General features: G+C 45.2%; 1 protein-coding gene across 8 annotated transcripts in view; it reads left to right on the top strand.

Moving 5' to 3' along the window:
- RPS6KC1 (ribosomal protein S6 kinase C1) overlaps positions 1 to 22,560 on the top strand; it is a 144,087-nt gene extending 121,527 nt beyond the window's left edge. For 6 of the 8 annotated variants that reach the window (XM_084828813.1, XM_084828812.1, XM_084828807.1 and 3 more), the window contains 3 exons: positions 5,781 to 5,863; positions 9,091 to 9,186; positions 20,463 to 22,560. In XM_084828813.1, the coding sequence (XP_084684939.1) occupies positions 5,781 to 5,863; positions 9,091 to 9,186; positions 20,463 to 20,573 (290 nt within the window). In that variant the 3' untranslated portion in view covers positions 20,574 to 22,560. The remainder of the gene's footprint in view (positions 1 to 5,780; positions 5,864 to 9,090; positions 9,187 to 20,462) is intronic. The other 2 variants (XM_084828810.1, XM_084828809.1) reach the window with 1 other exon arrangement.
- Positions 22,561 to 25,010: the final 2,450 nt, after the last annotated feature.

The following is a 25,010-nucleotide window of genomic DNA, read 5'->3' as shown; positions in this document are numbered from 1 at the left end:
CAGCAGCATCTCTAAGGTTCCAGGCAAAGGCCTTTCCTAGTGTCTGCTACCCGACCCTTGAACTGGAGATAACAGAGACTGAATCAATTGGAGATAAAGGGGATTGAATCCAGGACCCTCTGCATGCAAAGCATATGCTTTACTGCTTTGCTATGATTCTTCCCAATATCTCCGACATTGGATAGGAAACTCAGTGCCCTCCAGATGTTTTGGAATATAGCTCCCACAATCCCGGACCATTGGCCATGCTGGCTGGGGCTGATGGGAGTTGTAGCACAGAACATCTCGTTGGCACCGGATTGCCTACCCCTGTCCTATATATTGCCAACATCTCCAGCTTTAGCTGAGACTTCTTTCCTGCACCTCCCAGCTACCTGGAGAAAAGCGCAACTGTATGTCAAAATGCTTTCCTCTCACCGCTAAATATCCGCTGCCTGTCTCTGTACATCTAGAATGATGGGATATGGCTCCCAGATCATAAGGTCGAGCACTGACAAGCCACGTGCTCATGAATCAATCCATCTGATCAGCTTAGATCTCTTTCGTCCTTGACTCATGATGCTTTTGAAAGCTCTTGAAGAACCCTGTTGCTATAAATTATTTTAGGACTTGTTGCTGCTCAGCAACAAACCTTCATTGTGTCCTGTGTTGTTATCACAAGAGATTTCAACTAGCATATTTTGACATTTTGGAGAAGAATGAACTGTAGAAAAATGGAATTTTATTTGCATAGGCTGTTTCAAGAAACATTGGGTTCTTTTATGGGGGTCGGGGGAGGAGCATTGGAGCCTCCCGAGGTTTGGAATGTTGACCTTCAGTCTACCTATTCCCACACTGTGCTCTCGTCGGACGAGCAAATGAATGTAAGCGCTTTATTTTTAAAATATTATTGACAGACATACCCAACAAATCACTTGCTTTACCAATATCTCTCAAAGCATCAGGAACAAAGTCCAGTCCACATTTACCAATGAAGCCATAATTCTCAAAGATGTCACTTGCATTAGGCTGCAAGACCTGAGTGCAGACAGACAGACAGACAGACAGACAGACAGAAAACAATTAGTTGCTCTCCAACATAACTGGAAGTGGCAGAAAGGGCAGGCTGGGAGTGAATGTTTATCTTCTTTGATAACACTGTACTACACAACTTTGTCCTTTTTATATTGCCAGATAGCTTTAGAGGAAGTTTTAAAATCTATCTTGTGGTAGCTAACAAGAAGAAAAAGAAGGATCCCTTCTATTGCTGTTAATCTTGTCTTAGAGTACATGGAGATTTCCCTTTTTCTTTTACAAAGCAGAACGTAGATGCTCGTATGCTTTTAAATGAAATGCTTCCTATATATCAGGCTTTCATTGATTGTCAGAAGTGCCTTGCTTCTTAAAAAAAGAAAATAAAATAAAAGGACTGCCGGGTGTACAAACAAGGGTGTACAAACACTGTAAACCTTTCAGTGGTTAGCGTTGTGAATTAAAAAGAAGGTGCAGAACTGTTTGTACAGCGGGCATGATGAGGGAGGAGCTTGAAGATGTGCGGCTAGTTGGAGACAAAGTCCAAAAAGGATTTGGGAGCAGGAGAATTCCTGGCACAGCATGCCATGATGTCAGGATGGGGTAAGGCGCCACTCAGTCCAAAATCAAGGCCGAGGAAGAGCTCCAGGTTGGCAGTTCATGGATCAAGGATAGCAAGCAAGGGATCTGGAAAAAACAGAAACAACATTAGGGCAGGAGGCAGAGAAGTGATGAGTGCAGTAAAGGCCTATTGTGCAGAATATATCCAATTTGATTTTATATCCTTTCTGGTTCTTCTGAGAAAGGGTTCCTGTGCAAGCACCGGGTCATTACTGACCCCTAGAGGGATGCCGCTTACGCTTGCGTTTTCATGGCAGACTATAGCGGGGTGCTTTGCCATTGCCTTCCCCAGTCGTGACTACTTTTCTTCCAGCAAGCTGGGTACTCATTTTACCGACCTCTGAAGGATGGAAGGCTGAGTCGACCTGAGCCGGCTACCCGAGACCCGGCTTCCGCTGGGATTGAACTCAGGTCGTGGGGAGAGTTTTGGTTGCAATACTGCCGCCTACCACTCTGCGCCACACAAGGCTCTTCTGAGAAAAGCAACTAGTAAATTTCTCTGATGTCCTAGTCTGGGGGCCAAATGGGTTTGTGTTACTGATGATTTGATAATAGCTTAGAATTGGTGGGGAATGGGTGGCTCTCCAGATGTCGTTGGACTGTAGCTCCCGTCATTCTGACTATTGGTCATGCTGGCTGGGACTGATGGGAGTTGGAGCACCACATTTCTTTCACGTGCAGAAGTTTCAGGGTTCAATCCCTGGCTTGTTCTGAGAACGGTTGGGAAAGGCGTAGACCTCAGAAATTATCTATCAGTTAGGAGAGACAGTCTTATCCTCGATGGAGCATTGATCTGAGTTGGTACATACTCTGTATGCATGCATGTGTGTATGCATGTGCTTGTGTGCATGTATTCACACGAATATATACCTATTTGTCAATGAAGCACTGCTGTACAAGGTAAATGAGCAACTAGTTATGCCTGGGAGATTCCAGGGGGTTGGACTTGATGGCCTTGTAGGCCCCTTCCAACCATACTATTCTATGATTCCACATCAGTGTACTTAAAATATCACACAGTATAAATGCCAGTGCGAGATCTAGTGTGGTGCAGTGGTTAGAGTCTTGGACTGGGATTTGGGAGACCCAGGTTTAAGTCCCCACTCAGCCATGAAGCCCGTGGGTTGACTTTGGGCCATTCACTGACTCTCAGCCTAACCTACCTCACAGGGTTGTTGTGAGGATAAAATGGAGAGGAGGGTCATGTACACTGCCTTGGGCTCCTTGGAGGAAAAGGTGGGATATAAATGTAACGAACAAATAAAAACAAATAGGATACTTTAACAGGGAAGATGTTAAAAATTTGTTGGGGGAAGGTCTGTAGCTCAGTGGTAGAGCCCTTGCTGTGCATGCAGGAGGTCCCAGGTTCAATCCCTGGCTTCTCCAGGTAGGGCCAGGAAAGACTCCTGCTGAAACATTGGAGACCCACTGCCAGTCAGTGCAGACAGTACTGAGCTAGATGGACCAGTGGTCTTACTTTGTACAAAAGGCAGCTTCCTATGTTCCTAATTGGTCCAAATCCAAATATCCCTAAGTTCTCTGAATGACCTCTGCATACGCCAGCACCCACTATCTAATGCCAAGACCTGTTAGAAAGAACCACAGTGATAAGAGAGAAAGCAAAGCAACTAGTAACTTGGGCTTATAGGTCACTGCCATTTATTGTGTAAATGACTCTGCTGATGTGAATGAAATGGTTTCATTATTAATAACTGGTATTGGGGTTTACATTTACTGCAATATTCAAGCTTTCTTTTTTTTTTTGGTGGGGGGAATTTTTTTTTTTTCCGCCATGTAGAATTACATTAGCTGTTTGGCCTGTGTATCACTTGAAAGCACTTCACAATCTACAGTTTCCTATTTTTTTTCTTCCTGTGGTGCATTATTGAGAGTAAAGGTAGCCTTATTGATGTGATATACTGAGCCTATTACGATCCATAGGTTGCAGGGGAAATAATGTGATCCATTCAAAGGAAGGGAGAGTGTATGGCAAACGTTTACCTGCAGTGTTCTCCGAGATTAAGGAAAACATCTCACTTTAACTCTGAAAGTCGAAATGGATGGCTCTGAAAGGCAAAGCCGCAACAATGGAGATACGGTGGGGATGGAAGAGTAAAAAGTCACTTGGCCAAAGCATCTCAAAACTCTTAAGGCTACAACTCTATGCACAATTAGTGGAAAGTAAGAGTGATGGAAATCAGTGGGGCTTACTACCAAGTAAAAAAAAGCATAGGATCAGCTTCTTATAGAGCAATCCTACGCATGTCTGGTTTCAGGGCTGGCGTCACGGGGAGGCATGGTTGGACGCCTGCCAATGGCCCACACCCCAGCAGGGGCCCACTGACAACCCCCTCCCCCGGAACTGTGCCTCCTCTTCACCATGGCAACCTGCTTGCTCACCTGCCTCTCGCTCTGGCCCAGGCAACGGTGGAGGTGAGAAGGACGAGCAGCAGGTGCCGCTGCCATCTTGCTCACCAGCTCTCTGCCTGTCAAGGAAGCAGGAGGTAGCAATGATGGGAAAGAGGATGAGGAGCGAGAGCAGCTGGTGACAGTGGCAATGAGAAGGGAGACTTACTGGGGGAGGGGGCCCGTTGCGGGTGTCTTGCCCAAGGGCCCTCCGGAACCTGGAGCCGGCACTGTGTGGCTTTAATGGGGCTTGCTCCCAAGTAGTTGTGCTGAGGGTTGCAGCCTTAGTCAGTTTAGCTGTTTTGTGGGTGGCTAGCAGTGGCTTTGGCTCTTTAGAAACGCTGTTCAGTAGCCATTTGTATAAGGAAACGTACGTTTTCATACAGCTTTCCCCTGTTTGCGAATTACAACATACGGCACGTATTTAAACTACGCGTTTTATTGAACTAGTCTGTGGTGGTTGTTGTTTTTCATGGATATAAGGAAGCTTCTGAGCAAAGCAGAACTCCTAGCTGTTCCTAATCTGAAAGCATTCAAGGGTGATGCTTACCTAATTAGACTGGTGGTTTCTTGGAACAAAACAGCAGGACGTTGCAACGGGCATTAGCTCTTGTCCAGCTTGTGCATGGGGGAACTTCAGCAAAGAAGAGCTTCCCCATTTGTTTCCGTGTTGGCTCCACTTTGGGTAGCCATTCCGATAGCATGCTCAGAGCTGTCCCCCCTATTGGCCCTGTGCAGACATAATCCTTAACCATGGTAAAGCACTACAACTGACTGCCTAGACGATGTAAAGATTGGAGATTCTGGTGAGTTCCCCCAGAAAATATGCTCCAATTCCACTCCTAGTCATTCCCAGATTCCACTGTGAAAACCCATGAGATTTAATTTTATTGTTTTCTTTGATTCATAGCCTACCCCATTCTAAAATCTCAAGATAGGCAACAACATGAACATCATAAAAAAACAAACACCCATCACTATATTATTAAAACCACTTCATCCCTCACTGCTAGGAGATAATTGCTTTCTCAAGGCTACTCAATGAGTTCCATAATCCCATCCTTTCACTGGCACTTTGTTCACTTACGAGATCATCATATATGAGATGTTGATATATGCTGTAGGGCAGAGGTGGCATTCTGGGTGCCCCCCTTCTCCTTGTGGGGGGGTGGCATTGACAGCGCAAATAAAAAAAAGGATTGGCGGAGCCTTACTTAGGACAACTGTAGCTTGTTTTCAAGCTGAATTTTGGTGGCACACTGCCATTTTTTCTTCCCCCCCCCCCCTGACTTTTTGGATCCAAAGGGGTAGCACTGTGGGGCCGATGGGGCTGCATGTGGCCTATGGGCTGTGTTGCCCACCCCTGCTCTAGGGGCAGATACTCTGCCCCAAACGTGAACGGGGTGATGCATTTCTGTTCAAATTGCTTTGCTGTGAACTGACCCAATGAGATGACACAGATTTGTTCCCATAGTTAATTGGGTGGCGGCAGGGTGTGCGTGTGATATTGTGTGTTAGGGGAGAGGACACACTAAGCCCAGAGAGGGTCTCTATTGATATTCCAAACTGAAGTGCAGATTATTTTGTCTGTAGTGTGGCTGTGCTTGGGGAGGAAAAGCAGCCTGCAGTAGGGGTGGCTAAAGGGCTTAAAAATTCGAGCTATGCCCCATCAGCATTAGAGTTGTACAAGGCTGAGGGTGCATCTGGCCTCTCGATTTTAATTGCAAATGTCATTTATTCAGAAGTTGGCGTTGTCTTCGAAGAAACGGAGGCCTGCGACTGGTGGAGTCTGGGTGCCCTACTTTTTGAACTCCTTACTGGGAAGGTAAGGTGCTGACCGTTATTGAGCAAAAAGAGACACGGCAGGTATTGGAACCCTAGAGAAAATCCGCAGTAGCTTCTTTTAGGGCTCAATCCAATTGGGATTCCCATCAGCCTCCAAACTCGGGGGCTGACAGGAATCCTATGCAGAGTGGGAGGAGTGCGGAGGTGAGCTTTGCCTCCGTGCTCCCCCTGCTCTCCATTTTAGCTAGCTGGCTTTTTTGCCCCCCTTCCCTTCCCTCTGAGGTCACCTTTGCGACCTCAGAGAGACAGCCAGCACAGTTCCCTCCACTCCATCTACAAGGGGGAGGGGGAGGGGAACTTAGTCTCCTGGGTCCAAGGTCAGAGCGCTGACTCAGAGCTCGAATCCTGGAATCTGAACTATCCTATGGCCTCCAGACTCTGTCTCGGGGCTGGAGGATTGCTCTCCCCAAGTAACTAAAGTACCGAATGCAAACTTCCATATCATACAGAATTCAGCAGGTGAAAGCATTCAGAGTAACTGATGATGTTGCATCATCTTGCTGTGTGTGCCTGTGTATAGACACACACACACACTTACTTCTTAGGACTAAGGAGAATACTTGGGTTAATGCAGACACTGCTAATTAGATTCAAGATACACCTTGCAGATAAGATTCAAAGTGGAAGAAGTCTTTCCCAGGACAAGGCAGTGAATGAAGAATATACATTCCCTTTGAAAATGTAGCATACAGGAGCAAGACATATTTAACAATGAATGCAAGTTGCTAGGGTGGGGAGGGTAACTAGGGAACAGATAACTATTGTGGGCCAGACTGTTGAGGGAAACAGTATGCTGAACTTATTTATTTCTTTTCATTTATTTATTTGATTGTACCCTGCCATTCTACCCAAAATGGCACTCAGAAACCTGATGGACGCTTGCTCTGATGTAGGGATGTACGAATTACTTACTTGCCGTTCCGGCGTGGGGGGGGGGAATTCCATGGGGGGGGAGGTAGTCCCTCCCTCCTCCCGGAAACCTCGCTGGCCGGCTCCGCTCCTTGGCAATTCTGTGGAGCCGCTGGCTGGCTCCAAAGCCCCAGCGATACAGCCGCCATTGCCGTATCGCTGGCTGGACTGACGTACTGCGGACGCAAATGGCATCTGGCATAGCAGACGCCATTTGCGTCCCTGCTCTTTGACATGATAGGCTACGTAAATCTTTACGTAGCCTATCGTGCGAAGGAACAGGAATGCAAATACGCCATTTGCGTCCCTGTTTTTTCACACAATAGGCTACGTAAAGATTTACGTAGCCTATCACATCAAAGAGCAGGGATGCAAATGGCGTAGCGGATGCCATTTGCGTCCGCAGTCTGTCAGTCCAGCCAGCAATACGGCAATGGCAGCCATATCACTGTGGCTTCGGAGCTGGCGGCAGGCAGGATCTAGCCAGTGAGGACTTGGCGGGGAGGCGGAGGTAAGACATCCGATCCTCCACGGACTTCGGGGGGCCAGATTCAATAGAATCCAGCCTGACTGGGGTCCGTGGAAGATTTCTCCGACATCCCTACTCTGAGGTCAGAAGGCTCTTAGGTTTTTATATGAAATCTTGTGCTTTTGAGGCCTTCCAGAACTCCAGGAAGGCATAGAACAGATAAAGGCAAGATGTAGAGTGACAAAAATCAGGAGTTCATTTTTGAAAGTCACTTTGAGTGCTTGTTTGGCTAGATGCAGGGACATGCAATTTGCAAAATGTACCAGATTCCTTCCTTTCCCCTCCCCGTGCCCCACCAGCCTGCCCCCACCCCTGGGCAGGCAGGAGCTCCTTGTTGGATAGGAGTAGCCCACCTCCCTGGCCCCTTCCCCTGCTTGCCCTGCGTGCCTTTCAAAAATGAAGGACACACTTGTCATGTACAAATGGTGAAAGGTTTTCTAGTTTGGTGTGCAGGGCAAGCCAATACCTACAACTACCATGTTTGGTTAGTGGAAAGTACTTCGGTACATGGTTCGGCGTACAAATGTATATAGTTCATAATGCTTGACTTCACTACAAAAGAAGCACCATCTCCTTGAGAAGTTCTTGTCCATTTTGGACTGCTCAGTGAGATACTGAGCATAGTTGGTGTGCGTTCAGCAGACCAAGGACCCAAAGCCAGCTGCTTCAGAGGCACATACGCACGTGTTTTCTGATATTAATCACTAGCTTAACGAAATACACAAAACTCTAGGCCTGCAGCGCAAAGCTTGGGGCCTGGGAGCCAAATCCAGCCCACTTGGAGTCTCAATCTGACCCTTTACGGTTTTCCAGATGGCCATGCCCCTTCCCCTGACCTCACCTCCTTTCCCCTGACGCCCAGTTGTGTGGTGGTTTCCTGGTTTTTGTGCAGTTCCCCACCCCCCATTCACCAGTCCCTGTTCTGAAAGGTTCAAATTTCATTTCATTTCATTTATTATATTTCTATACTGCCCCATAGCTGAAGCTCTCTGGACGGTTCACAAAAATAAAAGAGAACATTAAAATACTTTATGTTAGTTATAAAACCATTCATGTAAAGACATAAAACCCACACACAACAACAACAACAACATATATCTAAAACAATTTAAAACAGAGACCATCCAGGACCTGATCACAACAGTTGTTATATGATTCCAAATGGCTGAGAGAAGAGGGCAGTTTTAATCTGGTGCCAAAAAGATGACAATGTTGGTGCTAGGCAGGCCTCATCAGGGAGATCATTCCATAAATGGGGGGACACCATTGAGAAGACCCTCTCCCTTGTTGCTGCCCTGCGAGCCTCCCTCGGAGGAGACTCTCAGAGGAGGGCCTTGGATGCAGAGCATAGTGTATGGGTTCTTGCCAGAAGAGGCATTCCATCAGGTACTGCCTCTCCTAAGGCTTAGCTACTGGCAGTAAGAACTTTAAGTTAAAATATGCCCTGCTTGTGGGTCCCTGGTTGACAGCTGGTTGGCCACCGTGTGAACTGAATGCTGGACTAGATGGACCCTTGGTCTGATTCAGCATGGCTCTTATGTTCTTATGCTGGTATTTTGGGGTTTGGGACCCTGCCCTATTTGCCTTTCGCCCCACTCACCAGTAGAATGCATCCCCCAAGATCTTCCCCAAAATGGAGTTTTGCCCTCAGACTGAAAGTGCTTCAACACCCCTGCTGTAGCCTCATGAGCACAGTAACATACGTTAGCCTCGTTTTGCATCATTATGCACCTTAACAATGTATCTCTTTTCTTGTTGGTTTGCCACAGACTCTGATGGAGTGCCACCCAGCAGGAATAAATACCCACACCTGTCTGAACATGCCAGATCACATCTCAGAAGAGGCAAGGTCACTTCTTCTGCAGGTATGTTCCTGGAGAATGTGTACATGTGATATGTACAGACATGCTAGTCTGTTGGAGATCCTGGTTCAAGGGTGTAGTCTAGACCAGGGGTCTACAACAGGGGTGGGCAACTTGTTGCCCTCCAGAAGTTTTGGTCTGCAACTCCAGTCATCCCTCACCTGTCAGGAGCGCTTTGGCGGCCTCTCTCAGTAAATTCCAATAGCCAACTCAAGACACAGATGAAAGGATTTCTTTTCAAAGCTTTAATCCTTTTACAACTTAATGACTCTTTCAGATGCTAATCACCAGCGACTAAAGCAAGGAACAGCAGAGTGGCCTAAGCTTCAAGTAGGCAGTTGATCCCCGTTTGAAAGAGAGTCACTTGAAGACCCAGAACTTATGGGCTAGGGGGAGATCCTCCCTCTTTCCCTTGGGTCCATGGGAGGCGGCCGTTGCTTGCGCGCCAAACGGGCACTACATCTCCTTTCCGCGCCCTCCATCGCTCGTCGCTCTTTGCGTCTGCGTCGAGCATCTAAGAAGCCCCCCTCCCGCACTCCCTCACTACCCGGGTCACTATCTATCTCAGGAATGCTGGCAGGAGGAATCTCTGCCAGGTGTTGAGCTTGTGAGGGATGAGCTGGCCCCTCTCCCACGGATTGTTGTTCCTCCTCAGGATCAGAACTGCTCTGGAGCTCTCTGGGCTCAGTTTCCACCCTGACATAACCATTGGCTGTGCTGGCTAGGGCTGATGGGAGTTGTAGGCCCTAACATCTGGAGGACCACAAGTTGCCCACCCCTGGTGTAGACCCCTGGTCAGCCATTATTTTTCTGGGAGCCATATTTTCATATAAGCCAGGGTTGAAGCCAATGGGAGCAATGGGAGCTTCCCCTCTACCCCCAATGCAAATAGCAGACACTGGGGAGCCTGATACAGATCAGGAGCATGGCAGGGGCAAAGGGTTAAACCCTCCTTCCTCCCGTGCCACCCCTCCCACAGCTGCTGAGTACTTTAAAAATGCATGCAATTATGAATTACATGAATAACATCACATCTGGTTTTGCCCTTATACTTAGTGGGTTATTTCCCATCTTCTCTCAGACATCCTTAGAGGTATTTGAAATATATTAGGGAGCCTCTCATGAATTTGAATCTGAAAATGTACTCAGAGGTCTGAGGGTTGTTTTGGTGGAGTTTCAAGTAGCTGCATCTTCTCACCACAAATGTTCCCCATCTTTGTTCAGCAAATCAATAGAAGCACATAGAACTGCATCTGTTCTTTAAAAGTTTGGATGGTAGCAAAGAGTTGAGGTAATCTACAAATGCCACATAGCCATAAAAATGCATACAGTTGCAAAGGGCCACATGTTTATAGACCATTTTTGTAAGCAGGTAAACGTGGATGGATGCCAGACTGCTTCTTAATCGTTTTACAGGGGATTCATCTTGGAAAGAAGTTAAAAAATTACAGAGGATGGAGTATAAGAGACCTTTACAGCTGTGGTCATGGGAATATATGGAGGGTCCAGATTTACAGCAGAAATCCAGTGATTTGCTGAGCTTGGCCTCAGAGCTCAGCAAATCAGAGCTCAGCAAACAGAGCCCCCTGCTATGGGTGATCCAAATCTAAGGCCTATCATATCATAGAATAGTAGGGTTGGAAGGGACCTATAAGACCATCGAGTTCAACCCCGTAATAGTTCATTCATCTGCTATCAGGATCAAAAACTTCATCCATTACTTCATCTCATAGACAAGGTTGAAAATAAGTGGAATTTTACCACTGGCATCTTTGAGACCTCGATTAAAGCAACATATAGCTACGCTCCACTCCTCTGAGACCTTTCAGCCAGGCCATTTACTGCTTCCCTCCTACCCAAGTTCAAAGCCGCCCATGTCCGAAAGGAAGTGTTCCAGCCCTGGGCTGCACGTGGCTGACACTTTGATGGAAGGGGTCTGCTCCGTTTGGCTAGTAAATCAACCTTCTGCTGTGTGTCTATCCAAGGAAACTACCATTCATTTTTGGAGGAAGCTTTGTCAGGAAAAGGAAAAAGGGGCTCTTGGCATAGCTGGTCATTTGTCATTGTGATTTTCCTCTTCCACCCCCTCACCGAGGTTGCTTGGGTCAGCCCACTGCAGAACAGTTAAGAGAGGAACGGTGTGCAGATGCATGCCAAATGTGTCCTGTGACACTGCTTCCAAAACCAGTGACCTCATTGTTTTATTATTATTATTTCGTAAATGACTTTCCCCCATCTAGCCAAGTAGGTACTGCGTAATTCAGAGGCATTCTTATTTATTGGTGATGGACTCAAGATTTACATGAAGTTTTTAAGGCTGTCTTAACTGGCATTCTGTCTACAAGGTCTTCCTCAGTGCTTGTCCCAGCTAGCAACAATAGCCAGCATGTTTTCTGTCCATGTAGATCGGCTGCAATTTATTCTGCATTTGCCTTTCCAAGATTAAAGTTCCTTTCTTGCAAAGGGGGAAAACCTTCAGAACATAAATTTCTTTGCACTTAACTTTCCCACCTGCTGTCACTTGTTACGTTTTCCAGAGGACGGCAGAGTGACAGCGTCTGTGACTGCTTATCTACCCAGCTCATGTATATTCACAAAGGAAGGGCTTGTTTCACTATCTGAGTTATCTTTACCAGGTGAGGTTTAGAGAGGTTTTAAGTGGCGGAGTCAACTTAAGATGTGCAAATGAATACATTTTATGGGGAAATTTCACACTTTGATTTATTGAGTGTATGCATTTGAAGACATGCGCCCAAAAGAAAACAGAGTACTCCTAAATGACAGTTGGATGTAGGGAATTGCATTATACTGTAGTCAGTCTTTTAGATGAAATCTAGAAATGAAATTATTCTTTTGATCTGTTTATTTAGAATGCGACAGTCTCATAAGATGGCAAAATGTAAACTTCTGCTCCTTTATCCTTGGTAAATATTTTCATGCCTCTTTGCTGGTTACTTCCTTTCAAGCAGTCATTCTCCCTCAGAATCTGCAGATATGAAAGAGTCTGTTTCACTTTCTACATATATTCAGCCCCCTTTTTTCCTGAATATATTGTCCATTTTCCAATGCAACATAAACAAGCAGCTTAGTTTTTAATAATGCTAGCAATCGGATGCTCCATTTTCTTTACACTTTGTTTGAGAGTTCCTAGTTTTTAAAGGTTTCTTAGCCCTCTTCACACATGACATTGTTTTCTTTTTTTTAGTTAGGTATACACCTGAGTTGTCTGAAATGTGTACCTAAAAATGTAAAGCGCATGTTGACTAATACTGGAATCATACCAGATACACTCATCATCAGGGGGTCAGGTTGGGCTGTGGTTTCCCATGGGCATGCACCTGTTGCCAAACCTGGGTCTGCAGCCACACAGTGTGTGAAATGGCCCTGTGTACTGGAAGGTTGGCAGATACCAACAAAGTGAAGCTTAAGAAGGGCAGAGATCAAATGCCGCAGACTGGAAAGAAGAATGGATTTCACAGCTATAAGGAATGACTGGCTCGGCAGTAGCAATTCAAGGAAGGATTTGGAAGGTGACAATGGGCAAATGTAGATCAGGGGTGGGCGGATTTTGGGCTTGTGGGATCTACTTTCTTTTTTACTAGAGATCCACCAACTGGAGATTGGTCGGAGGAGAGGGCGCAGTGGAATCAATTATGTACTTTACCCCATGGGTTATACACTTACAGGCCTACATCTGAGTAACTATCGATCAGGGATTCTCTAACATGAAACTCTCCAAGCTGCTCAATGACCTGGTCACAGGCAAGCAATTAATACCCATATTTTACAGGTGAGAAACCCTCAGGTTAAAAGCATAAGGCCAGCCACGGCTGAGTTTTTTTTTTTTTTAACTTTCAGTTTTATTTGCTATTGTTAAAATACTGGGAGTCGGAAACTCATTGATCCACTGCAGATTACCTAGAGATCTACCAGTAGGTCTCAGTCTACCTTCTGCCCACCCCTGAAGTGTAGTGAATCTAAAACAAAAAGTATGGTGAATCTGAAAAAAAAAGGCAGCGCCATTTCAAGTTGATTTTAATTGTAGCGATATCTATTAGGTTATTGTGCATTACATTTATTTTGTAATTTGGTTTTTCCTTCAAAGATAGTATACATGAGGCTTATTCATGTTATTTTCACAACAACCCTGTGAGGTAGGAGAGAGAAACTTGCTGAAGGCAAGAGGAGGGATTTGGGCCCAGATCACCAGTTCAAATCTCCATTCTACCCACTATGCCTCAGATTTTATTAATAAACAGTTCATTTTCAAGGTACTAGAAGATATGGGAAGTAGTTGCGCATAGTAAGTATGCACAGCAAGTATCATTTTCGGCTCTGGGCCATTTCACATGGCATGGCCTGAAGGCGTGGGTTCCCAGACATGAGAACATGCCACTGGGAGCCATGGGCAATTGGGAGCTTCTTGCAGCAAGTAATTGTATCAAACACGGGCTTTAAAACAGAACTTTATATATGTTTTTAGCGTGTATAGTAAATATACCCACTAAAAGTTTCTGCAAAGGATGGGAACCAGCGTTTCAGCATCCTCCTGGTAGGGCAGACTGCCGGAAACACGTTTTCTACCTTGTTGCTATTGCCACCTGTGGGGGATTGTGACTTAATCACACCAAAGTTCCCAGATAGGGAAGATCTGGCTTACCATCCTACTTCATTAAATATTTTATAAATGTGTCTTAGTACTTCATCCCTCACATTTTCACTGCCACCATAAAATTTCTAATAAAACCTTATCATCTTAGCACACCATCCAGCATATAGTAGCAGGGTTATAGGCTATAGGCAACAGATGAACAGAAGCTGAGATTTATTTAAAAGTAAAAACAAATGTATTTATGTTTAGTTAAACTTTATTTATATATAGTGGAATGTAATAATATGTGTTACCAATAGACTCTGTTAGTGGCTTACTTAGATTGGTACTGTTTCTTTAAGCAAACTGCTATAAATTTAACCAAGTTCACTTCCCTGATTAAAAACCAGTTTCAATTACCCTTTTCCTACCTCTACTCTAGTTAGTTATCTCATGATGGTTCAGAGGACATAACCTGAAGTTCCCTGTCTGGTCAGGAACTCACTGGAAGGATGTAGGGTTGAACAGAGTTTCTCAACTGCCTTTCATGGTAGATTCCTAGCTTCTTAATATGAATGATCTTTAACAAGCAGGCTTGCGTCAGCTTCTAGTGAACCTTTTGGTCAGGGATTTGATGACCAGAACACAGCAAAGAAGAGGTCATTTAGTTGTCTCCAAAGTTTTCTTGCTTCTTGAGGCCAACTGTCTTCTTCCATTCATGTGGCCCAAAGCTTTCCTGGAGAATCAACTCTGGAGTCATTCTCTCCTTGCTAGCTCTCACAGCTTCTGCCTTCAGTGATTCTAGCTACTTTTCTTTAGCTTCTTGTCTAGGCTCTGCTGCTGCTTGCCTCTTCTTCAAGCTCCTCTGCCTGAACTGACCACACCGGGCAAACTGCCTCCACTCCCTTGACAGTGTTGGCATTGCCCCTTTTATATTGTCTCAGTCAGGCTATTCTGACCAATGACCCTCTATCATCTCTATATCTACCGGCCCATTGGTCTATATTTATGAGCCAATGATAAGTAAGATAATGTTCATTAATTGGGCTATCAAAACTTGACCTTTCTGATTCCCCTGTCCAGGACTTAAACTGACAGGATTAACTGTGAACCCCTAAGGCCTATAACACTTTCCTTGGTAACTGTAGAAACTTTACTGACAGTTAGCAGGCTGCCAACACTAAGCCTCCCATACAAAGTAATAGTTAGGCTTCAGTTAGAGAGAACTTTTTCACCTCTCCCTGTTAACTAGTTACAATCACAAAAATAATACCACATTCTGGTTTTTTACATTTACGTAACGTTGAAACAATATTTTACTTCAGACTTCTTGATTCTCTACACTACCACTCACTCCTTAGTCAGCTTAAGCTGGGGTGAGGTGAGCTTCTTGCAGCTTGTAGCTTATTTAACTGGAAATAGTAGGACTGCCAGCTAAGCTTCTGCTGATCAAGCATCAATCCATCTTCCCCGCCTTCCCTTCTGTTAACTTTTAAAGCGTTATAGCATAGCCCACGTGGTCTAGGCATTTTAGTCTTTCCCAGGCATTTTAGTCTTTCCCAGGCATTTTAGTCTTTCCGTTTCTGTTGTTTTAAACCTGTTACTGTATTCTAATTTTTGCACTACTCCTAGGTTTTATTTTTATTTTATACCATATTTTTAAATGTTTATATTATTTTTACCATATTGTATTTTATTATTTTAAATTGTTCTGAACCGCCCAGAGAGCTTCAGCTATTGGGCTGTATAAAAATTAAATAAATAAATAAATAAATAAATGGCAAGATGGAGGGGACTCTATTCCCTTCTGTGGTATAGAGAACTAGTACAGGCCTGATTTCCAAATTAATTACATTTATTAAGGAAGAATATAAAGAGAAATAGGAGAAAAGCTGTGGGCATGCACAGTAAAAGGAAAATTAAGTAGCTTACTTGACTACTTAAATGTATACTAAGCAGTCAAACGTAGAAGGTACAGAAGTCAGGGTCACTTTGGCATTCCCTAGAGTCTGTTTAAAAGGTCAGCTGGTGGCAAAAGCATAGGGGTAAATGTTTCACGTTTTATGCATCTTTCCTCAACCTGGTGCCTTCCATATGTTTTGGGCTACAACTGCCAGAATTCCTGACCATTAGTCATGTTGGCTGGGACTGAGATAGGAGTTGAAGTCTAAAACATCTGGAGAGCACCATGTTGGGGAAGGCTGTTTTATCTAATCAGGAGGGTCTTGAGTGACAGCTGAGGGGCTATCTGCCAATGGGGTGGGCTGCCTGAGATCCAATAGGTATAAGTTGCACATGGACAGGTAATGTCCAAAGAAAGAGGCCATCAGCACTGAGGATTACGTCAAGAAGGTGAGAAGTGGCAGGCATGTGGGTAATATATACTTCAGAGGTTTTCATGAAATGGTGTCTAGTTATACCAGCCAGGAGCATAGAATCCCTTCCTTCCTTCCTTCCTTCCTTCCTTCCTTCCTTCCTTCCTTTCTTTCTTTCTTTCTTTTTAGTGTATTATTTTTATTTTGTTTCCCGATACAGTCATTCAAACCAATTGCAATACTTCGCCTTAACACACATACAGTGTGTCTAAGTTTACTAGGGGTGCAATCCTATGGAGATAGTTGGCAGCCTCTGAAGTCGGAGGCTGCCGAGTATCCAATGCAGGGCACCTGGATTGTAGAAGCAACCCTCGCCTCCATGCTCCAGCTGCCCTGCATTTTCACTAGATGGGTGATTTCTAGCCATGGCACTTCTGAGAGGGAGGGAAGGAGAATGGGGCGAGCATAGGAAGCTGTGTAACGCAGCCCCTCCCCACCCCCAGGACTGCCCCCTTTTCCCCATCTCCGCACACCATTTCTGAACGTGGAGACATAGCCAGAACCACACTGGCTACGAGGGGGCGGGTGGTTTCTGGGTTCTAAGGTCAGAGCCTTGTTTCCAATCTTGGATACAAGAAACCAAACAATCCTATGTCCGTCCCGTCCCCCCGCAGATGCTGTGTATGGGGTATAGGATTGCTCTCTAGGTCACAGTCCAATAACTCATAAACAATATTCAGCTTTTTGGGAAAACCTGGACAGAGTTCATTCTTCCCTTCCCATAGCAACTTAAAAGATGTTATTTCATTCATCACCATAATAGTCTAAATCTTCTTTCTCCACCGTAGCAGAGATGGTATATATGCTGTTTGCCAATCTTTTGCTAAGAGGATCCTTGCAGCTATTAACATATAACACCACCACCACCACCACCACTAAATCTCTAGGGATCTGATCTTTAATATCACCCACGAGTATAGTTGTTGGGGTTAATTGTAAACTCATAGCCTGTAATTTGTCAGATGGAGTTTATTATCTTCTTCCAATTTCCCTTAGCCAGATTACAGGATCACCATATACGGGCAAAAGTCCCCCTACCATTACACCTCCAGCACATATCTGTTACTGCTGGAAATATCCTAGGGGCTGTCTTCAAGAGTGATTTAGTGCAAAGTTAGAGCAGTCTGAATTCCTTCACAACGGATGATGTCGTCACCAATCTGCTGCCAACCAGCCGCTTCTGTCTTGAAAAACCGCATTTTCTGAAACTCCTTTTACTCCAAATTTTTTTTTACTGAAAGCGGCTCCCTGGTGGTTTTTGCCACAGTGTGCCATGTCTTCCCCCGCCGCCCCCACAATAAATCCTGGGCATGCCTCTGTGACGTGGCACTGACGTGGTCAGGGGATGGGACACCCCATTCCCCCTTGTTTCCCCAATGGAAGTAGTTTTTCTCATTGAGAAAATTCCCAGGAGTGCAGCAGCGACCCCTCACATTACCACAGTAGTGGGGACACTCATTCACCTTAGGTAGCCTGCTTTTAATCTTTAACATATCCCTCTTCTGTGCATGTTTACTTGGAATTAAGAAATAAATCTTGCTCCCCTGCAGTGAAAGGATTAAAGGCTAACTTTAGTAACGTGCCTTAAAGCATTCTTCTGCTTCTCCATTGCGCTCTTAAATTGCTATTGCGATGTTGTGCTTCTTTGATGTTCTGTAGTTTCTCTGATGTAAAGTTGTTTCTCTGATGTTATGTAAAGTCCTTTCTCTGCTTTATCGCAGTAAGGGGTTTACGGGAGCTTCTCACTGTGAGCAGGGAGAAGGAAGGGGTTAGAAGCAATAGGCAAAAGTGCACACATGGGGAAAAATGGGGTGGGAGCAATAACTCGGTGGCAGATTGCGGCGAAATTGGGGTGGGAGGAAGCTCTCAGGGGGAGCCTTCAAATGCTGCACTGGAGAACTGGGGATTTTGGCTTCTTCAGGGAGATCTGTACACGTGGGGAAAATTAGTTGTTCTCCATGCATAATAATGTACTAGCAGGGGGTGCCTGGACAGTGGTGGGAAACAAGCCTCTGTCATTGGTTGAGCAGCCCCTGCCAGTTTGATGATATTCAGTTCTACTCCCCGCACCCCGCCTGGAAGTATGTGCCTTCCAAGCGCTGTGTGACCCCTGAAAACCGAATTTTAAGGATATAGTACAGTCAGCTTATCTTGCTTCGTGTGTCCCTGATGGACCAAAGCCAATTCCATGAAAACCCAGGTAATACTCCAATGTGCTTCTCACTCTGTTGTTGTGAAGATTCCTCCCCGCCCCCCCCCCCCGCCCAGCCATCATGGCTGGTGTGTAATACCACATGTATATTATTTTATAGGGGCATAGGATTCTTAAAGTGACAGGCAGGTCCACATCACACTGAACTTAAATACAGTGCCTCTTCCAGGGTTACATGATATGAGTATGGTTTTTATTAAGTGTATGTGTTGAAAAGAAAAATAGCTCTAAATAGCTTGTTTGAGAATCAACTTCTTAGATTTTTAGGAATTCTACATGGTAATTCTACTGTACAACAAAAATATGTATTTTATATATTTTAAACAGATTAACTGCTCCTGAAGCTTTGACTCGCAACGCATAGAACAGAGCATTTTAGAGATTTGCACAATGAATAAACAATGACCATAGACCATACTCAGTGACACTTTAGGATCTTTTCCTCCCTGGTGTTTTTTCCGCATACTGCCTTCCCTCTCAACCTTCCAGAGTTTGGCAGGCTGGGAAAGGGTTCAAATTAGAATTAGAAGGGCAGAATAAACTTATGTGCATTACCTGTGGCAAAAGAAAATTTTGCAGGATGTTCTGAGAATGTTCATATCTTTTAACTGATATTAAAAAAAATAATAATCTTTCCACCTGTGCACTGAGGCCAAGGCGAAAAACAATGGGTTTCATCTACAAGGAAGGTGCATTTACCTTCCTGTAAACCAGGGGTGATGAGCCTCTTTCGGGGAAGCTCTTGGGGGCTTCACCCAGTGCTGGGTGGAGCAAAGGCAAAAGGGGCAGGGCTGAAGATGAAAAGGGCGGGGCCAGCATGTTTTAGCTTAAAGCGCTTTCTGCCAATAACTAAGCCTTATGAGAGGCATCTCAGCCTTTCAGAATGGGAGAAAAACACTGCAAAAGCTGGGAAACCATCAAATGATTGGTGACTGGAGGAAAGGAGATGGGGCCAGTGTGGGCTGCACCTAAAAAGGATATTGTAGAGTTGGAAAAAGTGTAGAAAAGAGCAACCAAAGTGATTAAGGGTCTGGAGCACCTCCCCTATGAGGAAAGGTTACAGCAGCAGGAACTGCTTAGCTTAGAAAAAAAGCGAGTAAGACAAGACATGGTAGAGGTGTACAAAATTATGCATGGTGTGGAGAAGGTGGAGAGGGAGGCATTTTTCTCCCTCTCTCATAATATGAGAACCTGGGCTCATCCCATGAAGCTGATTGGTGGGAGGTTCAGGACAGGTAGAAGGAAGCACTTCTTCACACAGCGCAGTCAGACTATGGAATTTGCTACCACAAGTTGTAGTGATGGCCACCAATTTGGATAGCTTTAAAAGGGGATTAGATAAATTCATGGAGGATAAGGCTAGCTGCTACTAGCTGTCAGTGGCTACCAGTCCTGATGGCTATATCCTGATGGCTTCATAATCAGAGTCTGCATGCCTGTGTACACTAATTGCTGTTGCACTCATGTCCTACTTGTGGGTTTCCCACAGGCAGAGCTGGTTGGCCACTGTGTGAACAGAATGCTGGACTTTTGGTCTGATCCAGCATGGCTCATCTTATGTTCTTATGAAGGGGGTGTGGCTCTCTGGGGAATTGCGTAGGGCCGGATTGGGACCCTGAGCCTGAGGTTCTAAACCCCTGCTGTAAGTGTTAAATAGTCCACCAAATCCTTTCTAAATGTAGTGGTATGAAGGCTCATCATATTCTAAATCTCTATAAGCTTCTTGGATGGTGGGTGTTGATGTAGCCATACCTACATCACTCTGAACTCTTCAGAAGGATTATATGTCCAGTGATGTAGTGAAGCCAGGGCTCGCAGCATCAAAGCACAGGGACCTTTTGATTAGCAGGGATGCTGATGTCATGTGTCACACCACTCCACCTTCCCTGTGCTCTCTGAACTTAGCTGCAGTCCTTTCAGTAGCTGGAGGGAAATGTAAGTGCAATACATGCCATTGAAACTGAGGCATTCATCCCTGGATCTTAGCTACAGAGGGTAAACTCCTATGTTGTGATATGCTATACCCAGTCCAGCCTGGCATGTTTGCTATATTGCTTCATTCCCTAAGCTGTACTTCTTACTAATTATATTTTGTCTTAAGCTTTTACAGTTCAATCCTCTGGAGCGTCTTGGCACTGGAATCGCCGGAGTTGAGGACATCAAATCTCATCCCTTTTTTGCCCCCATCGATTGGGCAGAGTTATCCAAGTGAAAGGCTCCTGAAAGCCCTCTGGCTATGCTTAGGACTTCTGACAGATCCCTTTCTTGGCTCGCTGCCATTGTCAAGAATTTCGGATCTCTCAGGGCAGGATGAATAAAGCTGGGGCTTGGAACCATAGCACCAAAAAGTGGACTGTTTCAATGATGAGACAAAACTGTGTGGTCTACACTACTGGGCACTGAATGCAGTACTCCTTTTTAGGCTGGAACAAGCTATGATACTGATCACACGGCTGCCATCAAATTTCTTCACCTTCTCTTTGTAGTGTTTGGGAAACATGTGACATCATCATGTCATACTTTTCCTCACTTCCATTACACATTATTGGCAACCACTTGGGGCAGGGATGGAGCATGCATAAAAAGGGGGAACCCAGTGCAGGATTGAAGTTTTGGGGGTTAACCCTGCAATTACGATTACATCTTGTTCTCGCCTTGGTGGGGAATGATGTGTAAGCAGGAATGCACTCCTTGTGTTTATGTGTTTTTTCCCCCCAGTGATGATGAACATGTGAAACTCCTAATTGTACATGCCAGCGCCTGTTGTATATGTCAGCTGAAAATAGTCCCCTTTTAATAGTGTCTATATACTCCTTCCATAAGTGAGACACAGCTGGGGTTGTGTAGGAGGTTCGGGGAATGGGAAGAAGAAGAAGAACTTATTAATACATATGCTAAATAAAATCCTATGGTGCTTCTGCAAAACTTGACATGTAATATGTATCACCTCCATATGGGGGAAAAAGAAAAGAAAGCTGTCAAATAGTATCATGTAATGATATGCAGCCATTTTGAAGTTACGTTTATCAGAAGATGGAAGAGGGTAATCCAGCTATTGTGATCTTGTGCTTGTTGGGTGGTAATGTTTGTTTTAAAGCACTAACTCTTTTAACCTCAAGTGAATTTTATGTTTTAGTCACTGCAAGACAGGGATTGCTTTAGTAATTTAACATGGACCAAGGAAATAGGATACTGCTTAAATCTAAACAATCTTTTTTTTAAACTGAGCTGGCACATTCCTGTATAGGGCATTTTGTGATCTGCACAGGCAGATAAATCAAGCTGTGCAGGTTTTTGAGCCTGTACCATCTTAGATTGCAGGTGGGGACCTTGGGTATTTGGATGCATTCCTGGGTCAAAAACTCCCCGAGCATGGAAAGCTAACATATCAGGCAGAGGTTTTAGCCCAGCCTTCTCCCTGACTTACTAGTTTTCTATGGGGCAGGCAGTTGTGTTTTTTTATTTTGTCTTATTTTTTGTTTACATGGGAAATGTTCAACTATGCAGGATCCTACCTGCAAAATGAAATTGTACAGCCTGAGAACTCTGTACTGCATGATTTTGTAATATGCATGTGTGGATAGGCCCTTAGTTCTGAAAATGTCATTTCGTCTGCTCCGCAATTCCACTGCCGCCGTGTTTCTTCTTTCAGAAACAATAAGTCAATATGTGTCTATGCTTTAACCATGGTGAATCCCTCCTAATAAGTGTTCCCAGATTTTGGCGGGGGTGGTGGTGGTACTTACCTTAAATTGCTCCATCCAGAGGCACATTTGGAGACCTTTCACTAGTAGCAGTGCTACACAGTTTGAATTTTGTTGCACCTGTCATGGGCAAGCCCCCAGCTGAAATGAATGTAATGTCTACAAGGGGGATGGCTGTGCTTTTCTTGAAAAAGGTCATTCTTTTCAAACAGACTTTCCAAGAAGTTATTTGGGGTACCTTATGCCCACCAAGACTCTCCTCATAGTCCATTAAAATCATGGTAGTTGTGCCATTGGTACGTAACATGTTGCTAACTTTGCCAGGTGGAGAAACGAGGAGATGTGATACTGCAGACTCCAAATGCTTGGAGGGGGCAGGGGGTTGGGTTTGTGGGGAGGTCAGGCACCCAAGTCGCTATTTACATAAAAATAAAGATATTTCCTTTTTAAAAAAAAAAAAAATCTTTTTGTTTTATTAAATTTGTAACCCACTGTGAGAGTTTAATTTTTTTTTTTAAGGTGACTTTTCACAGTATTCAGATATACAAACGCTGTTCAAATATCCTTGCACATTGCATCTGAGAGATGCTCTGAAGGAAAGGAGTTCCTGAACTAGGAGGTGTCACCAGTAACATGGCAATGGGTACCCTGCTTCTTGGTATTTGGTTCAGAAACACCTCCTTCAGTTCATCAGAAATTACTGGGAAGCGTTCTCTCTCTCTCTCTCTCTCTCTTGTGTAAGCCCAGGCCATTTAAGGCTTCTTGAGAGCACCTTGATGTACTTTGAAAACTGTTGGATCCCAGGACAGCACCTAGAACATAGGAAGGTGCCTCAGGCTGAGTCAGACCATCTAGCCCAGTATTGTCGACACTGACTGACAGAAGCTCTCTGGGGTTTCAGGCAAGAGTTTTTCCTGCCCCATCTGGAGATGCCGGCGATCAAGCCTGGGACTTTCTGCATGTAAAAAGCATGCGAGCCACAGGTTGGTGCAGCCCCGGGCCAGCTCTGTTGTCATCTCAGGCATGAGAGCACACGCGCTGCCCCCTCAGAGCCGGCCCTACCCTGAGGCACAGTGAGGCAATTGCCTCAGGCAGCAAACTTTGGCTGTCATAGAAAGGCAGCAAATTGTTAGTTATTTACCTCGTTATTGTATTTCTACTGCTGTGGAGGGGGAAGAGGTGCTCATGGCAATTTCTGCCACATGTACCAGAATCATTCAGCTTTGGGTACTATGCACCTTGACTTGGGTGGGTGCAGGACACCATTTGCTGCTCCACCTCAGGCAGCAAAATGTCTTGGGCCAGCCCTGACGCCCCCACCCATTTCCCACAGCTGCCTCACACCCCCTTCCCTCATGGTGCACCCCCCTTCCCTCATCATACCCACCCCTTCCCTTTACCACTGCATCTGCTCTCTGGAAAGCCACACTGGTGGAAGAAGTGATCAGCACGGCTCTTGTGATAGCCCGCCCAGCCACCTTGCTTGCCATCTAGTTGTCACTGAGAGGATTCTCGGTGTGAGCCATAAGATGGGTGGCTGAGAACAGCCGGCTGTCCTCTGTTTCGCTCTGAGGATCTCCTCAGAGCTAAACAGAGGGTGGGCTGCTGCTCCAAGAGTCCCACTGGCCACTCTGTGGCATTGGCCACAGTGGTAGAGTGGGACTGGCTTCACCCCGGCTCATGGGAAGGCCGGCCTTGGACTGGTGTAATGTGTTTCAGGAGTCCTGTCCTGCAGCAGCCAGACCATCATTTTATGCCATGGGTAAGCAACCTGGTGCCCTCTAGAAGTCTGAAACTACAACTCTCATAAGCCTCTGCCAGTGTGGCCAGTGATCAGGGATTATGGAGATGTGGAGAGCACCATGCTGCCTATCCCTGCCTTATGCACTAACTCGGGACTCCAACACGGTGCTTGTGGGGACCAATATGCCTGTGGACATTACTCTCAGCACCCGCCAGGCTCCCTGCCTCCTGATTTTTATTTTATATCTTTTAAAAATTATTTTTAACCAGCAGGCTGGCATGTTGCAAAGGGGCTGCCCTCGAGTACCATCTTCATTTGGGTTCAAGAGTGCTTTCCTGTTTTTTGGGACTCAGACTCCACCTCTGCCTTGTTCCTTAGGTTGTTGGGCAAATTACTTTTCCTTTAGCCTCACCAGTTTGCCTTCTGGGAAATGAGTGTTTTGTGGCTGACCATGCAGCTATTTTATGAATGGGCAAGCCCCCCGTGGCAACCATTTTGTGAGAACATCCACAGTACTCTCGAATTTCCAAATGTGTTTACTGACCCAAAAAGGTTTGGGATCTCTGCATGAGCTGCAGCCTCTGAGCAGTCTTTCAAACGGATCTTCTGCATGTTTACCCTGAAGCAATGCCCGTGAGCTCAACGTAGCTTATTTCCCACAAAATGTGCAGAGAATTGCACCCTTAGGGTAACAGGAGAGGAGGAGCCAGACTTGCTGTCTCCACAGCTTCAACCTTCTCTTTCCAACTGCTCAGGTTGGGAAGCCAGCTTTTTTTAAAATGAAAGGCGTGTCCTGGGCCTTTATTTTATTTGTTTGTTTGTTTGTTTATTTATTAAATTTATTAATCGCCCATCTGGCCAGTCACCCAGCCACTCTGGCCGATGTACAACAATAAAAACAGTTCATACAATAAAATTCAACATTAAAAACATCACATTTCTAAAATTACCATAGCCCACTCCAAATGCCTGCCTGAACAACCATGTTTTTAATGCGTGGTGGAAGCTCATTAAAGAGGGGGCATGGCGGAGTTCCCTAGGGAGGGAGTTCCACAGAGTGGGGCCACCACAGAGAAGGCCCTCTTCCTTGTCCTCGCCAGCCTAGCTGTCCTGGCTGATGGGACAGAGAGAAGGCCATCCAAGGCTGATCTTGTTGAGTGGCTTATCTGGTGTTGCTGGAGGCGCTCCTTGAGATAGGCTG

The sequence above is a fragment of the Heloderma suspectum genome, chromosome 1 (genome assembly GCF_057233095.1).
Source record: "Heloderma suspectum isolate Gila_16-S chromosome 1, 16-S_ref, whole genome shotgun sequence".
NCBI classification, from domain to species: Eukaryota; Metazoa; Chordata; class Lepidosauria; order Squamata; family Helodermatidae; genus Heloderma; species Heloderma suspectum.
This window is presented reverse-complemented; position numbering and strand designations above follow the sequence as displayed.